This window comes from Python bivittatus, unplaced genomic scaffold, assembly GCF_059951505.1.
Source record: "Python bivittatus isolate LINGU-HERP-01145 unplaced genomic scaffold, Pbiv_v1 ctg000980_np1212, whole genome shotgun sequence".
Classification (NCBI taxonomy): Eukaryota; Metazoa; Chordata; class Lepidosauria; order Squamata; family Pythonidae; genus Python; species Python bivittatus.
This window is the reverse complement of record NW_028277125.1, coordinates 30303505-30320527: the sequence shown is the minus strand read 5'-3', so window position 1 is coordinate 30320527 and position 17023 is coordinate 30303505. Positions and strand designations below refer to the sequence as shown.

The 17023-nt window shown below is 35.1% G+C and overlaps 1 protein-coding gene across 8 annotated transcripts in view; it reads right to left on the bottom strand.

The window, feature by feature from the left end:
- DOCK10 (dedicator of cytokinesis 10) overlaps positions 1 to 17023 on the bottom strand; it is a 189566-nt gene that overhangs the window by 22064 nt on the left and 150479 nt on the right. For 7 of the 8 annotated variants that reach the window (XM_088131651.1, XM_088131644.1, XM_088131646.1 and 4 more), the window contains exons 31-43: positions 14038 to 14082; positions 12739 to 12914; positions 12535 to 12651; positions 11698 to 11809; positions 10752 to 10873; positions 10388 to 10502; positions 9489 to 9555; positions 6876 to 6923; positions 6150 to 6251; positions 3962 to 4086; positions 2192 to 2304; positions 1089 to 1226; positions 106 to 288 (exon numbers count right to left, since the gene is read on the bottom strand). In XM_088131651.1, coding sequence (XP_087987777.1) covers positions 106 to 288; positions 1089 to 1226; positions 2192 to 2304; positions 3962 to 4086; positions 6150 to 6251; positions 6876 to 6923; positions 9489 to 9555; positions 10388 to 10502; positions 10752 to 10873; positions 11698 to 11809; positions 12535 to 12651; positions 12739 to 12914; positions 14038 to 14082 — 1463 coding nt within the window. The remainder of the gene's footprint in view (positions 1 to 105; positions 289 to 1088; positions 1227 to 2191; positions 2305 to 3961; positions 4087 to 6149; positions 6252 to 6875; positions 6924 to 9488; positions 9556 to 10387; positions 10503 to 10751; positions 10874 to 11697; positions 11810 to 12534; positions 12652 to 12738; positions 12915 to 14037; positions 14083 to 17023) is intronic. The other variant, XM_088131648.1, reaches the window with a different exon arrangement.

Below are 17023 nucleotides of genomic sequence, written 5' to 3'. Positions count from 1 at the left end.
ACTTTGCTCCATCTCTGAACTGAATAAATGCAGTAACACTATAAAATCATGAGAAAATTCAGGCAGTAATTGCCCCAAGGTGACACCACAATAACATTTTCTTACCTGCAAATGGGACCTTACTATTGACTTTTGCTTATTAAATTCAAAGTTCTTTCTCATGAAAAAATAAAGCAGAGCAGAGGCTTCCATCTGTGTGGACTGTGATCTGTGATTACAACACTTAAGAATCTCATAGCAAAATGATCCACATAAGTCAGCTTGCCCTTGGAAGAATGCTGATGGAAACTATAAAAACCAAAACAACAACTTGAATACATCTTTCGCAAGCACTGTTCTCAATAGTAGAAGTTATCGACAATCTTACACTTTTACAAACTGGCTGTGAATTAGTTCTTGTCAAAGGCATACAGTTTTAAAACCAGAATATATAACTTGGAAGGGACTTGATACGGTAGATCATCTAGTTCAACTGCTTGCCCAGTGCAGAAATCCACTAAACCAGTGTTCCTCAACCTCAACAACTTTAAGATGTGTGGACTTCAGCTCCCAGAATTGGGAGGGGAATTCTGGGAGTTGAAGTCCACACATCTTAAAGTTGTTGAGATTGAAGAACACTGCACTAAACCATCTCTGACAGGTGGCCACCCAGCCCCTCCAGCTAGGGGTTTTGTCCAGATTATTCCATTGATGAACACCTCTTACTTCCTAATATTCCTCCTAATATTCAACTGGAATTGCCTCATTTTTAATGTCAACCCCTTGGTCCTTGTACTGCCGTCAGTTTGAAACAGAGAACACATCTATCCAGTTTTGCACATGATAACCTTTTAATTATCTGTAGAACATTACATTATTACCCTCCCCTCCAGTCTTCCATTTTACAACCTAAACAGACCAAACTCCAGTTTCAACATCTGAAAATATCATCAAAAGACTTAAATGCAGAAGTCATGGCTCTTGTCCTTTGCTGCAAGATATCAGTTCAGACTTCTGGCAAAGGTGATCTGTCATCTCTCAACAGCCAACCAAGAAGGATGAAAGAGAGGAAAGGATTTCTACAAATGACAAACCATATATGGTCTTACCTTACTCACAAACAATCTCAGAGCAGCAAATACATGCTTGAGAGCTACTGCAGAATTATTGATTTGTAAAAATAACAGGTAAGTATCAAAGACTTTCTTCATCATAGTATTCTGGCAATCTGACTGTTGCAGTTGTCTCTGAAAAGTAACAAACACATTTCAGCTTTTTAGATTTAAATTGTTGGGATCTTTTTTTTTCCCTCCCCTTCCTTTTCTTTCTTTCTCTTTGTCCAAATATGAGCAGGCTTCTCTAACAGTGCAATATCAATTAAGTTTTTCAAAGTCTCTTAGAATAATTTTTGTTTTTGCATGAGACCATCTTCTCTCTTCTGTCAAAACATGATGATGATGATGATGATGATGATGATGATGATGATGATGATGATGATTTAGGATTTCTTTACGCAGCACCGCAATCTTTTCCCCTAAGTTTTACAATGGATATTTTGGAGATAGATGATCTTAGTTTCAATTCTAAGGAACTCCTAGAAAGGTTGAGAAAGTTTTTTGTCTGCAGTTTTGAAAAGCTATGCTATATCTTTCCTGATGTGGTATACTAAACGAACTCCATAACAGGGCCATTGATAGCATGGAATAAGGATATTAGTAACTGTAGTCAAACATGTTTGGAAGATACCAGGTTGGGGATGGACAGTGCCAAGCTAAATGACTCAGTGCAAAGCAGTTTCTTTGCTCCTAAATGTTAATATGTGTAACTGAAATATGTATAGCAATGCATCATCCTGTGTCTGGAAAATGAATCAGTTATATCTCTTGAAAAATCACTTACCTAGATGTATAAATGACTGTATTACTGCATATGTTTAGAAAAACAGAACAGACTAGCCTAGCAAGGAGCAGGACAGCAGAATAGTAGAAGTATGTTGTAATCATCCATATAATGAAACAGTGTGATACGCACTAGTTTAGCTCATAATCATTTTGCAAGCCTCATTTATAGACTGTGTACATATATGAAACATTCCACTCACTGATTCTGAGATATCTTACTTCCATAAATATACTGTGCATTCATAAAATAATAGCATATATCATAGACATTGTGACTTTCATGTAAAAGGTTTGGCACACAGAAATGTTACCTGATGATGCTGGGTGAAAAGACATAACAGATCGAGTATAGAAAGGCAAACTTCTGTTGCAATGTTGGCTTCAGTATCTATGTAACTCACAAGATCTGTTTCATTAGAAACACCTACAACCAAATAAATGTCACAGAAAAACTTCTTTAAAAATGAATAAGATAAAGTCATTTATAAATGACAACAGTCACTGATGAACTATCACCTCTTAAATATGTTTCTATAGAAAATTAGGCTTTCTTAGCAAGTTTTATTCTGAAATTGCTAGAGGAGCAACATGATTTCAGTATTTCTTTAAGGGCTTATTTTTAATGAGTTGTTTTATAAAATGTACTCAACTCATAACATTCTTGTCTCTAGTTGAAATGCACTGAGCATTCTTCACATTAAAAAATCTTACTTTCTAATAGCAATTTGAGTCCCTTCTATTTACTTTTTGATTTAGTTTGGAGGTGGATGGGTATTATTTCACCTCCATCTCCTTTCTTCAGAAATGATCAGTTTAGAGTTCTTTGAAAAATAGAACATTAATTTGGGGAATAAAAGTAGATCTTGCAGTAATGCACTCACATAATACAATTTTACAATTTTTTTTTATCGTGAGCTGCCTAGAGTCATGTAAAAGTGAGATGTGCAAATTGAGCAAATAAATAAATAAATAAATAAATGTTGTCAGGACTTGTTTTTTGGAGCTGAAAAGTCAAGATACAATAACAATAAATATATGTATCTAAAATCTATACCAAAATCTAGTCCTGAATAAATTAGACAGATAAAATATATTAGCATATTTATTTTGAAAATAATCATCCTATTTTATGTTTATTTGTCTTCTTCCTTATAACCTTTATTTATTTATTTATTTTTACATAAACATGTATGCTTAAGTATGATGGTGGGCAAAGAGGGATTATCTGCAGGGGAATATGTCAAAGGACATCTCCCTGGGCCCACAATTGCTCGGTTATCATACACAGCAAAAGCAGATATCCACACGTTTATTAGCATTTTTGCTCATTTAGCAGGGGTAGAGAGTCTGTTTTTAGCACTGACAGTGCAAACCTTTGCATGTCTTTGGATTTTCTGACTGTATACAATCGTGAAGCCTACTGATTATTCAGATTTGCTACAAGGTTTAAATTTCAGTGAATTAATGCACATGATTATATGCATTAATTCATTGAAATTTAAATCTTGCAGCAAATCTGTAAATAAAAGGATACTAATTAACCACAGTAAAGTTTTATCATTTTATAAATTACATGTTCTGTTTTTATAAATTACATGTTAGTTCTTTTATTAATTCAGTAGAAAGAATTTATGGTAATGAGTAAACATAGGGGAACTACATAGGAGTTATTGCTTTTTGGTCTAATTTTCATATTAAAAATGATAGTGTGAAATTCTCTTAAATCACATACAACAGCTGGTCTTCATTGTTAATGTTCCATAACAGCTGAACAAACATAAATGACAAGAACATGGATAAGACCATAAAAAGAACATTTATGCATATGCAAAAGTATAAAATTCACAAGAATACACAATACAGACAGTCTAGGAATTCTTGAAACTCTTTATGGTAGATAATGAGGCCTGGTAAATGTTTTCAACCTGCATAAAACTAAATACAGAGACAACAGAACACAATGGCTATCAATACTTCCACAGTATTCCATTGTGTACAGAATATTATTTCATTAAGTAAGGCAACAGTCCCTTATGAAACAAAATTAAATATTCAGCTGCTAGATCTTCCTTTATACTTACTTGCAGTGGTGCTATCTATCATCTGCAGGAGTTTAGGATTGGAAAAGGCATTTTTGCCCCGGATTATCGGTAAAGTTTGGGATCTATGATGCTTGTGAACCTCACTGCTGGAAGCAGAATGTGCCCTGCAAAATGAGAAGACAGTGTCTCAGGCATATCCCAAAGGTTTTTTTTCCAAACCTTTAGACAGGTTTCTGTTTTCTATTTGCTCCACTGCTTCATTCCCTGATACGAATATTTCAAAGTAAGAAGCAAGATCAGGTTTAAAGTTTATTACACAATACACAGGGAGAATTATACCAAGTCTTGCTAAAATGTGGTAAAAGAAATTAGACTAGATAAGAAGAGTCTACATGTTAGCAGAACAAAGCTCTACCAGGTCAGTGGTATACCTATCAAAAACCTTGTAGACATACCAAGAGGTCTTTTGTAAACAGTAGAGGGCTAACTCATGCTGTCCTAGGATGAAAAAATTCCTTTGTACTCTGGCACAATGGCAGTACTGGAATTCTAGTTTGATATTCTGGGATTCATAGTCATGTACATCTGAAGGCATAAGATAGCTATAAAAGTAATTTATTAAAAGGGTATTTGGCACCATGAAATGCAGTCGGAAATCTGGTTGTGGATTTCAACATGGACTTATAAGAAATACCTGTTTCTGTGAGGACTTTGAAGGTCACATTAAGAAAATTGCCTGGCATGTTACTGAACTTTTGCAAGTAAGAAAATATACAAAAGTGTTGTATCTTGGCTAAATTCGTATCTCTTTTTATCTACTTCTCCAGATGGAAACAAGTATACAACTTAACAAAAAAATATAATTGTGTCATTAATATTCAACCTCATAGGTTTTTAAAGTAAGCATATCTCATGGTTTTATTAGATGGATAGGCAATGTTCAGCTTTAACAGTACCAGTTGTGGTGTTTTGTTTTGTTTTTGCAAGTACTCAATAGTTACATGAAAGATTTCAGAAACTCATGCCAATCCAAAATATACTAAGAGGTATTAAGATTCTGTTAACACATAATTTTCTATTCAGATTAAATTAAATGTAGAATGATTTAAGAGCTTATTCTGGTGATTTTGTACAATGAAGTAATGGTGAGAATTTGACACACTAGACTCCAGCTGTTATGCCTTTCTTTCAGTGAGACTTGATACTATTATCATATGAAGAAATTACAATACAAAGTCATTAGGGAAAGCTTCATTTTACCCCCCCCCCCCCAGTGTCTAGCTGTAAAATGAGATCAATGTTTATTTTGAATTCAGAGCAAGGGAACATATTATTTTTCTTCATACTGCTTTGAATGCATCCATATGCCATGACACAAGAAGATTTTATTGGCAACTGTTGTTTTTTCATTAGGTGTCATTGAACAAGCTAGTTTTCTAAGAACCAAGTATCACAGTACAAACACAGCTGAATCATAAAGCTTAGCACTTTCTAATATCTATCTTGAACACATCAAAAACAACCAGCATGTGACATTTACTCTTGATTTTGGATACTTCTCAGGTTGATGGCAGGAAATTCATGATCAGATTTCCTTTAAACCATGTTGCTCAGAAAGTGTGATTTTGAAAATAAAATAAAAATAAAACCAGTTACAGGAAGCTTTGGGTATTCTTATAATAGCAGTGCTGGATGTTGGAGAAGATATTCTCTCCTCTTTGCCATTTACCCTGACAAAATTGACTCTGAAATGACTATTATCCAGAAATACTAATATTTAACCTTTCTACATTGTTCCCTATGCAATCAGATATTGGAGCTGTTTAAAATAAAAAATCTGAAAAGTATTTAGTATCCACTGAAGTCATGCACTATAGTAGTGTTTTTCAACCTTGGCAACTTTCAGATGGGTGGACTTCAACTCCCAGAATTCCCTAGCCAGCAAGGTTGAGAAACACTGGATGATGGGCTCCATGAAATCCCAGTCAATTCTGCTGTCAATTCTTGTGATACAATTTTTTCACATTTGTCTGTGTGTGTGTGGGGGGGGGGGAAGTACACATTAATAATATTAATATTAATAATATCAGTATCATCACCATCATCTACCTGCTGTTGAATCCTTCCAGATTCTCATTGGCTTACAACAATAGAATATGTACTTAGTCTCTGCTAGGCCATCATGGCTATTTTGCATTAAGCCTTCAGGACCTTTGTGAAATCTTACCACTGTGGCAGAAGCCCAGATGTTTGACAGGATGTACTTGACCCTTTCAAAGTTCCATTATTCCGGGTGGTCTGAGCAAACTTAAATGCAGCAGCAATTTTCCTGATGTAAGAGAATAAAATTTAAAATGGCATAATAACATCATTTATTAGTTTTATTGTCAAGAAAATTCTTCTTGAATATTATAGGGATTGGCTTTTACTTGTCCACAATCATGACCACAGTGCTCTATAAGTTACTTTTTTTCTGTGAAAAATCCCAAACCAATTGATATGCTATGTATTTTTTTCTTTTACTATTCTAAATCTGACAGAGAAATCATTGATATTGCTTTTAATGAAATACAAACCATTTTTAGCAAAAAAAAAAAAAAAGAGTCTGACCTTCACTTGACCCTTAGCAACATCTTGGTCTTGTAGATTGGAATCCTTATAAAATATAAGATTTCCAAATGCATTCCATATTATTTATCTCATTATACTAAACTTCCATTAATGTCACTTATGTTTTATACTTGCAGCATATTCTTATGCAAATGTTTATGGGTACTTCATGAAAGGTCTTCACAGAAAGATGAGTATATACTTTGGAACTTTATAACCTAGGATTCATTGAAATTCATACTGAAGCTCATCTAAGTTCAACACACACATCCTGCAGTTACATACTGAATTTCACATGTCCTTCAAATATCTTGCTACTTGTTTTATGAATAAAACATATTACCTTACTATATTTCGTTTTCCTAGGTATCTGAAATTCTGAAGGCAAACCCTAAAAGATTAAAGGGGGGGAAAAAAAGGAATAATCTCAAATGGTTTTCCTTCACAGCATTACTTCATTTCTCTTGCAGAACATCACAGCTAGAGTTTGGTAAAATCCTGATGAGAATTCCACTACTAAAAACATTCAGGTAAATAACTGCAATTATCTTAGTTTCATGCAGGAACTGTCCTCTCCACCCTCTTGCCATAAAAACTAAACTTCACCATCACATTTAGCAGACAGATATTTGCTATATATTTCTTTAAATAGTTAAAAATAAAACAAAAAACAAAAAATAGCTTGTAGATTTCTCAAGCAATGAAAGAAAATGCCTTCCCAAACTCCAACTGTGCATTTTGTTAATTTGTTCCCACACAATAGGAAAAGCAGTCGCATGAAAGCTTCCATCCATTGCCAATAGTAGCCCTGTTGGCTACTATCTGAAATGCACTAGAGTGAAATTGTTACTCATTTTCTGCAGTTTCATTTTCCCATAAGACACTTTTGTGACTCAAAGCTTCAATTTTCTGAACAGTGAAATCCCAACTTTACTTTATGTAGTGCTATCATTGTTCCAATGAAGTTAGATAGTGACTGTGCTGTTAATGAGCTCTTCCAACACATTCTTTCCAGCAGGAGAATATATAACAGTTGGGAAAACGTATATAACCCTAATTCTGTATTGTCTATGGAAACAGTTGGGCAGGATGGTGAAAAGTTTCTGATTCAACATAGATCATGTTAGGCTCGCCCTTCCCTGCTGTCATTTAGGAAGTCCCTCAAGACATGGTTATGTCATCAGGCCTGGGGTTCTTTGGGAACTGGAGTATTCTTAGATGGCTCCACTATGATTGATATTCTGCTCTTTCTGTGGGGTTTGTATATTTTAAAATGTAAAATTCTTTTTATAATGTTGCATTTTAATAATCACTTCTTTTTAATCTTTTATAATGATTGCTTTTATCTATTTGCTATTTTATTCGATAGTTGTATGCTGCCCAGAGTCACTTTGTATGAGATGGGTGGCTATATGTAAATGTGATAGATAGATAGATAGATAGATAGATAGATAGATAGATAGATAGATAGATAGATAGATAGATAGATAGATAGATCTACTGATGGAAAGCAGAAAAGGCCATTTTTATCTATTCATTCTCTTAATTCACTTGGTTATTACTCTTTGTCTATATGATCTTCTATAAGCAATACAACTGTATTCTGTCTTTCCTTACAAGGCCAAGGATTCCTAGTCAGTTTATAAGAAGTAAAGGAGCATGGTAACCTTTTTTTTCACACATCATTAGCTGGCCCTGTGTATGATAACAATAATACGGCAAAGTTGTGCTAAGAGAAGAAACTGACAAAGAAGCTATGATTGTTTGCCCAGAAGTAAATATAGTTGAATAGAATTCACTTCCAGGTTGACCATATACAGTTTTGTCATTTAAGAGATATTAGACCAGCCTTCTCCAACTCCAGTTATACCTGCACTCCACTGTAGTGATAATTCTACTAGGGCTAACAGTAAGAGCAATGGCTGGTGTGGGTCTTCCGGGCTGTGTGGCCGTGTTCTTGAAGTTCTTCCTGGGCACAAAGAGAACTGCTCCTGTCTGTGCTCCTGCACTCTGAAGATGCCGGTCACAGGTGCTGGCGAAACGTTAGGAAACAAAACTTCAAGAACACGGCCACACAGCCCGGAAGACCCACACCAGCCATCGTATGCCGGCTGTGAAAGCCTTCGACAATACAGTAAGAGCAATGTTACTTGATGGCTGGTATAATGAGAATTGTAGCCCAAAATGTCTGGAAGGTACTAGCTTAGAGAAACAGAAATAGGCAGTCCAGAATCTGTCATAGTACAGGTATCAACAACATGTTGGTTGTTAGCATTGTGGCATCCATGATATCCATAGATAGAGTTTAAAATCTCATTATACACAGATGTGTGCTTGTGCATGCACACACACAACGTATATCTATATCTATCTATATCTATATCTATCTGTGTATCTGTATCTGTATCTGTATCTGTATCTATATCTGTCTTCAACTCTCCAGACTGGTCAATCAAAGCTTGCAAGATTGGGGGTGAGATTGCTGTCAGATTTGATCACTATATGAAACTGGATGTTTAAAAATTAAAATGGGATGGGGAAAGAGAAGCATTGGTACAATTATATAAAATCTCTCCATTATCTGACTATGACAAGGGGAGCAAAAATCTTTCATTGAAGTCACAATAGAGTGAAGAGAAGGAATTTTATCCATGATAGTTCTAGACTGTGCATTATAAATTTTTTTTTATTCATTGCTAACCAAGTAAATAAAAAATCCTTAACATTTCACAATTTAAATCCACATGATATCAAAATTCATGGAAAATAGGAGAGATTGCCCAGCTACATATCTTTAGGTGGGAAATGCATCTCTTTGGAAAGACTTATAAAAACTATGGGGATTGAAATTTATAAATACTCTTCAGCATGAAGTTTGCCTCTTTGGAGTTGTTTCTTTTTATTTTAATTAATACCAATAACAGCCTTGGAAGAACAAACCTCAGAGTGAGCTTACTCTAAAATGCTGAAAAAATCTGTAATCTCTGTAAATGGTGCTCTTTGCCAGTAGGAGATCAGTGTATCTAGAAAGAGACAACAAAACATATAAATGTATTATATAGTTGCTTGCATCAAGTTTTCTATCAGAATTTATTAAGCCAAAGTCTATTGTAATAATTATTGCCATATTTCCCAAGTGATATTTTCTACTAGCAGAATTCAGAATTCCACACACCCCATTTTATATTAAACCCAGTCTCCCACTGTATTTGGGTGTCATAATTTATCATTTGCTTATAATAGAAAAGAAACATGAATGTTTTTTTAATTTAAGTTATGAGATTTTATGATGGAATGTTAGGAAAATATAGTCTGTTATAGAAAAGATATCTCAGTCCTAGGAAAGTAGAAAGTGTAAGAAAAAAATATCCTCAAAATAACTTGATTATGTTAGGTGTATGTTGAAATAGATTGTGACAGGCTTTTAAGATTCTATTACAATAACCTAACAATATTAATATATTCTAAGACTCTTAGATACCGCATTCCCTGACCTTCCTTACCTTGAAGGGCTGACACATAATGTTAATTTTTCATACTTTGTTGAGTTTTATTTCAAAGGCTCTTTGCAGACAGTTAATTTCGACTTGTCTGAAGAGTAACAAGTTTTTTTTTTTTACAGATGTTGTGTAGAAGGAAGAATAAGAGAGAGAACAGACAGAAATAAAAAAAGAAATAGAACAAGAGAAAAGAAAATGGCTTTGCTGACTGCTCACACTGGCTCTGCACACTTTGCTTTAATCCCACTCACTGTTGTTTTATAGAACTAGCAGCTAAGAGATTTCTCCCAAGAGAATATGATCCTCAGCAGGAAAGTAAGAAAGCAGGCACAGATACGTTTCATTGTTCTCTTACCTTCTGAAATTGTTTTCATAATATGAAGAAAACACATTAAGAGACTTCTTGTTTCTGCTTGATCTAATTTGTCGAAACGAAGAGCTGACCCAATCAGAGACAATGGCCTCACAATCTGTTGTGGCAAAATATGGAGAGTAAATCAGTTATACTTCCAAAATATGCTTCTGTCTGTTCATGTTAGGACTTTGTAGTGCTTTGGAGTATGCACTGGGTGCCTGTAGCACCATGTGAACCAGAGGAAGATGCAGCTTCATTAATGAGTTGCCAATAAGTGCTACAAGAATGCCTCCACATGCTCTAACGCATCTTCCCTCATTAAAAACTGAAGCACTGCACTGCCCTAGTTCATATAACTACATACCTTCTCACAGGCTTCATTTGTCTCACTGTTCTTTTCGTTGGTACTTGGGTTGGAGTCAAGACTTCCTAGGGAACCTCTGGAATCAGCATGGTTTGCTGCAGGAATAACTATTGATGAAAAAGCTGGAAACAAAAGCCACAACGAACATTCTAGAATGATGTTTATGGACACGACAATTAAGCAGGATGAAAAACCAAAGTACAGTATGTAACATTGACTTGACACTGTTAAGAACAGTTAAAGCTCAGTTAATGAAGACGTTGAATGGCCATGAGTCTGAGTGTATGAAACAGAGTAGAGATATAATGACAACTGCAAAGATACATATTTTGCTGTAGAGGGTTTTAGACACATTCTCATACATGATAGACCAAAACCACAGAAGTAGAAACATTTATTGAGTGCAATTAGTATTACATCTTGAAGTACATACATAAAATATACAGTATTTGTATTCTATAAATTGGGTTAAATTTTACACCCACACATGTGCATGCACACGTGCGCACCCACCCACTCATTCAAAATACCGATATACCACCTTTTATTAGAAAGTCCATAACAACTAATAATAGGACAACGAAGTATAACGATAAAATCAAATTATAAAAATGCTATTGGAAAGGTATATGTAGATGATTGATTGCTCTGCTAGTTCAAGGGGGACTGCATTTGTTTTCTTTTCTGGTTATAACATTTTAAAAAATTGTATCCCAGTAACAGATATGATAACTGAACAGCCGTGGACATCTCAAGGAATGAGAAGGCTTTGGATCTTGTGGAGCCAAACTCAATATGTCTCCCCTACTCCCCTCCTAAGAAGACACTGTTTCAGATCACACTCCTGCAAGAAACACTAGAAGATAACTTAAATATAAGAAATTGATATTAATGAAACTTGCAGTAGAGCTAAACAGATAGTATTTTTATGTAAATACTTTCATACCTGCAATTGAATTAAGAACATCTTTGGAGAAAGATGTATCTATTGAATTTGCATGTTTCATTGTTGTTTGGCTCTGAAATCCTCCAGCGGTGCTCAAATCATCCCTAGAACCCTGTATTTCAATAAGAGCCGGAGAACAAATTTAAGCATTACGTCATTTTTCAAAATCTGTCACTTACATTGGTAGTTTTATACTTATATAACTACTGCTTTGACATTAGCATAAAACCACCAGTTTTTGCCTTCTGCTGATTAATGACAAGGAGAGTTTATCATCATCATCATCACCACCACATTAATCCACTGATATTAATATTTATAAATATTAATACTGATACATTTCTTTTCCAAAGTGAACAAATTAGTTTAAGAAAATCTTCCTTCCTCTATGCCTTCCCAGAATTCTAAGCCAACTAAAAGTGGTAAACTTAACATGCCAGGTAAGGGAAGGCAGATTTTTAGTGAACAAGTGTGGGAGACTATTTATGTTGCAGATAGGAAGCTGATGCTAAAACTGACCTGCTTATGGTCACCTAGTAAGCTTATAAGTGATAGGAAGTTTATCAAGTTTATTATCAAGTCCTCCTTGTTCCATAATTATTAATTGCAATGAATTTATTTTAGGCATGCCTTTAATCTAAATCCATCCATATTGTCCTTCACAGAAAGTAAGCCTAGCAGTGTAGCTCATTTAAGTGACTTTAAACCAATATGCTCCTGTCATACTCTAATTATTGATAAATTAACCTTAACTAATCTAGTATAAGAAGGATTAAAAATATTAGCAGTATGGTTTTATGAAAACTGAAATGGCTACAGCACATTAGTATAACCCACCTGATTGGATGTATTTATGCTGAATAGAAACATATCTTTCAGATATATCCTTGGCATATTGTCCAAAAGCATCCCATAAAGAGGCATATACAAGTTTGCTATTTTTGTCTGCTTCTCCTGCAGAAAAAAACATTCATAGAAGTTGGCTCACTGCAGACAACCAAATGGTCTATTCATACAAGGCAAAAAGTTAAACATTCATACCGGATCTCTATATCGATCATCAAATGAATGTTTTGCCATGAGATTTTTGAGCACGGCCAAGGCCATGTGTCTGATATCCTGGTCTTCCTGGAGTGCAAACCCAACCTCTCGAAGAAGTAATCCAATTAAAAAATGCTTCCGGCAAAATTCATTTGTCACAATATATTCTGGAACATCTGGATAAAGAGAGGCAAGAGATTTGTATGTTTAAAGCTTGCCATATACAGTAAATGCTTCACCAACTTACAGATATATAGGCTTATACAATTAATTGATATTCATATGATTCAATTACCAAATTTTAGAAAAGATTATTACACTCGTAGAATTTCTTTTATCTGGTTGTTGTTGTTGTTCAGTCATTAAGTCGTGTCCGACTCTTCGTGACCCCATGAACCATATCGCGCCAGGCCTTCCTGTCCTTCACTGCCTCCTGAGTTTGCTCAGTTTCATACTCATTGCTTCAGTGATGCTGTCTAACCATCTCATCCTCTGCTGTCCTCTTCTCCTTTTGCCTTCAATCTTTCCCAGCATCAGGGTCTTTTCCAAAGACTCCTCTCTTCGCATTAGGTGACCAAAGTATCTGAGCTTGAGCTTCATTATCAGTCCTTCCAATGAGCAATCAGGGTTGATTTCCTTTAAGATTGACTGGTTTGACCTCCTAGCAGTCCAGGGAACTCTTAAGAGTCTTCTTCAGCACCACAGTTCAAAGGCATCAATTCTTTGGCGCTCAGCCTTCTTTATGGTCCAGCTCTCACAGCCATACATTACTACTGGAAAAACCATAGCTTTGACTATGCAGATCTTTGTCGGCAAGGTGATGTCTCTGCTTTTTAATATGCTATCTAGGTTTGCCATAGAAGGAGTTTTAACTGGTAAGTCTGCCAATGTTGCAGTTGAGTTACAAATTAATCCTAATTTCCATTAATCTGCACCTGATGTATGGTAATATTTCCCTTAGTAATTGGCAGGATGAAGTAGATGTTGAAATTATTGTTGAGTAACAAAGCATAGCTCACAAAAGTTTAGCTGTCTAGAAATAAGAACAACAATTTTTGTATTCTTATTTTAGAAGTCCTTCAATTAATGTAAGGTATACTATTGTTCCAAACATGTCTGCCAGACAAAGTTGGGGAAAATCCTCCTTCAATAATTTACTATAGTATTCAAGCATCCAAAGTAATTCTACTTCAAACTTGGGTTCAAGGCAGAATAGTAGGTAATTTTTTTAAATGCTAGAAATGGAATTTGATAATGCCACATTTAATGACTAAGTCTGCAAGCTGTACTTGGACTTACCTGATGCATGAAACTGCTGTGTTGTTTCTGATGGAGTGATTGGATCTTGAATGGTTTGGTAGAAATATATGGAAAGGGAAGAAAAGAAGAACATGTTCATACAATTAGATCAATGGCATTGTTAATTGTAAAGGTATAATTTACTGGTGTCATATTTGTCCATCCAGACATCCTGAAGCATACTGATTAGAAATAGTGTTTTTAGATTGGCTTTTTGAGATCAACTGGGCCTGGATGCTGTTTTTTTTTTTTTAAGTATAGAATTATTTTATGTTTCTATGGACTTTGCACAGAGGTCTGTGTGAAATTGGTGGTGTAAAAGTACTACACACAAAGCAAACAATCATTTGAGGCTTAATATGTCCACTGAAAAAATCTTCCCTGTTAATCTATGTAGGGAAAATTATACTGCAGAGAACAGCTACAAGCATATCACTGTGGACTTTGAAGGTCTAGGAAGAAACTCAAGCTAGAGGGAGGATTCAGATTGGTTCATGACTTACAAATACAAATATAAATGGTGGGAGACCATTTCTAACCATGTTCTGAGTTAACTGAATTGTTGACACGGAATCAGCTGCACCCAAAGAACTAGTAAAAATGTATTTAGCCAAAGCATGGCAGACTTAATTTGGAGGGCTTGAAACTGAATCTTACAGGGGATAGGAGAAAAAATGAAAGAAAGAACCACAGGTAAAGACTTGTGCAGTGTAGAAGAAACTGAGAGTATTGTAATTGGGCAAAGTAAACCAAGAATGAAAAATCAGAAAGGACATTGGCTCTTAAAGTTCATGCCCTTCCTTGTCTCTACATTCTGCTCAGATGACAGAAAATAAACAAGATAAAGCTGAACTCTTAGTATGAAAAAGCAAAAATGACATGATAGGAAGAATGAAGACCAGATGAGATAACTTCCATTACTGGAAAACAGCTGCCATACTGAAGAAAACATTTGGAAAATCAAATCAAATAATAATAATAATAAATTAATAATAAAATAATTGGTGTCTATTACTGCTCACCCAATCAAGAGGAAGAGGAGGAGGATGCTTCTTAAAAACAATTGCAAGGATTTTTAAGAGGCCTAAAGTAAGAGTGGTGGAGACTTTATTTACTACAAGTATTTGCATGCCACAATCCTTGGTGGTTTACACCACAAACAAAAGCAAAATATAAAACAGCTGAAGTAAAATAACCAGTTCCTCAAATAGCAGCCCAGCTCACCATAACCTCCCAACTAAATAAAATAGTTTTGATGGATTTGCAGAAGAGTAGGGATAAGGAGACCAGGCATTCCAAACCACTGCCTGTACCACAGAGAAAGCCTTCTTCTTTTAGGCTTAAGCCCCCCTCATCTCATGCATGACTGAACCATTAAGTAGTGCTTCTCTCCAACTGGTGGAAAACAAGCATAATAATTACAGGAAATTCCTATCTTGCTGACAATTTTCTTTTTCAAAGGGTGGAGTTTGGCACCAGAAAGTCAGCCATCTTTGACTTCTTCCTAACCAATACAGATAATTTTGTTGAGGAAATGGAAGTACCAAATATAATACTACCATTCTTGATTTTAGGAAATCCAAAGCTACATAGACACATATCTTGGATTTGTTTAGAAATGCATTTTAATAAACTCACATTGATGATAAATAGGATTTATTGGCAGGAAAAGCTAATAGGAAAAGGAGTTCAAGAACAGTTTGAATCCTAAAAAAAGAAGGTAATAAAATAATGAAGAAGAAAAAAGGCAGCACAAAAAAATGGTGTGGCTACACAAAAAGCCTAATGATGATCTGCAAAGCAAAGATATGAGATGGAAGTGGAAAGAGAGACAAGTTACACTGGCGTAGCTTGAAATTTTAGAGATGGTATAAGAAAGGCTAAAGCTAAGAACAAGGTAAATGAGGAATCCTAAGTAGAAAAAAAAAGGGGGGTAAGTTTAATGTAGATATATTCAAAATAAAAGCAAGGAAAAAATAATTACAATGTGGCAATTACCAAAAGTTACCATATATTTGTCAAGAGCCAACTGTATCTCACTGTTTGATTTGGTAACTTCCTTAGTAGATTATGAAAATATATTTGACAAAGTAACATACAACATGCTGATTAGCAAGCTAATTGAGTGTGGGATGGATGGCCTGACAGGTATGGTAGGTGGATAGGTACCTGTTTCAAAAAATGTACTCAAAATGCTCATTGATACTGAGTGAAATACACTAGGTTCAGTCCTAGACCCTGTTGTTGTCGACATACTTACTAATGACTTGGAAGAAATTATTAGTAAATTTACACATGACTACAAAATGGGATGGATGAGCTAATACTCTAGATGACAAAAATACAATTCAAAACAATCTGAAAGTTCTTGAGAAGCAGACTAAAAATAATAACCTGAAATTTAATAAAGATAAGTGCAAAGTTCTTCACTTGGAATACAAAAATCAAGCACCATATCTAATTTGGGGCAAAAGTATTGGGGGATTACAAACCAAGTCCTATGAAGAGTTATTGAAGAAGCTTTAATTGTTTAGCCTAGAAAAAATAAATTTGAATTGGGATCTGATAGCACACTACCAATACCTGAAAGGATAGTATACAGAAGTTTAAGACTTGATTTTTGTTGTTTCACAGTGGAATAATTGGCTTACATTACGGGAAGGCAGACTGTTAACAGTAAGAACACTGGAATAAATTAATCCAAGATGTGATGGACTGCCATTATTGGTTGTTGCTTCCACCAAGAAAATGGGCAGGACAAGCTAACTATATATAAACAGGCTGCACACTCACTCACACAGATGATGTTACCTAGTTGGGTAATGAAATGTCTGCAAGTAAACAACCAAGCTCAGAGAGCACCAAGGACTCCACAGTTCAACCCTGAGCTACAGATATTCTCTCTCTTTGGATCATTGGTTGTGTTCAAGTGGAGGCTGTTGGGGATCCTTTTGATTCCTGCAATGAGTAGAGGTTGGATACAAAA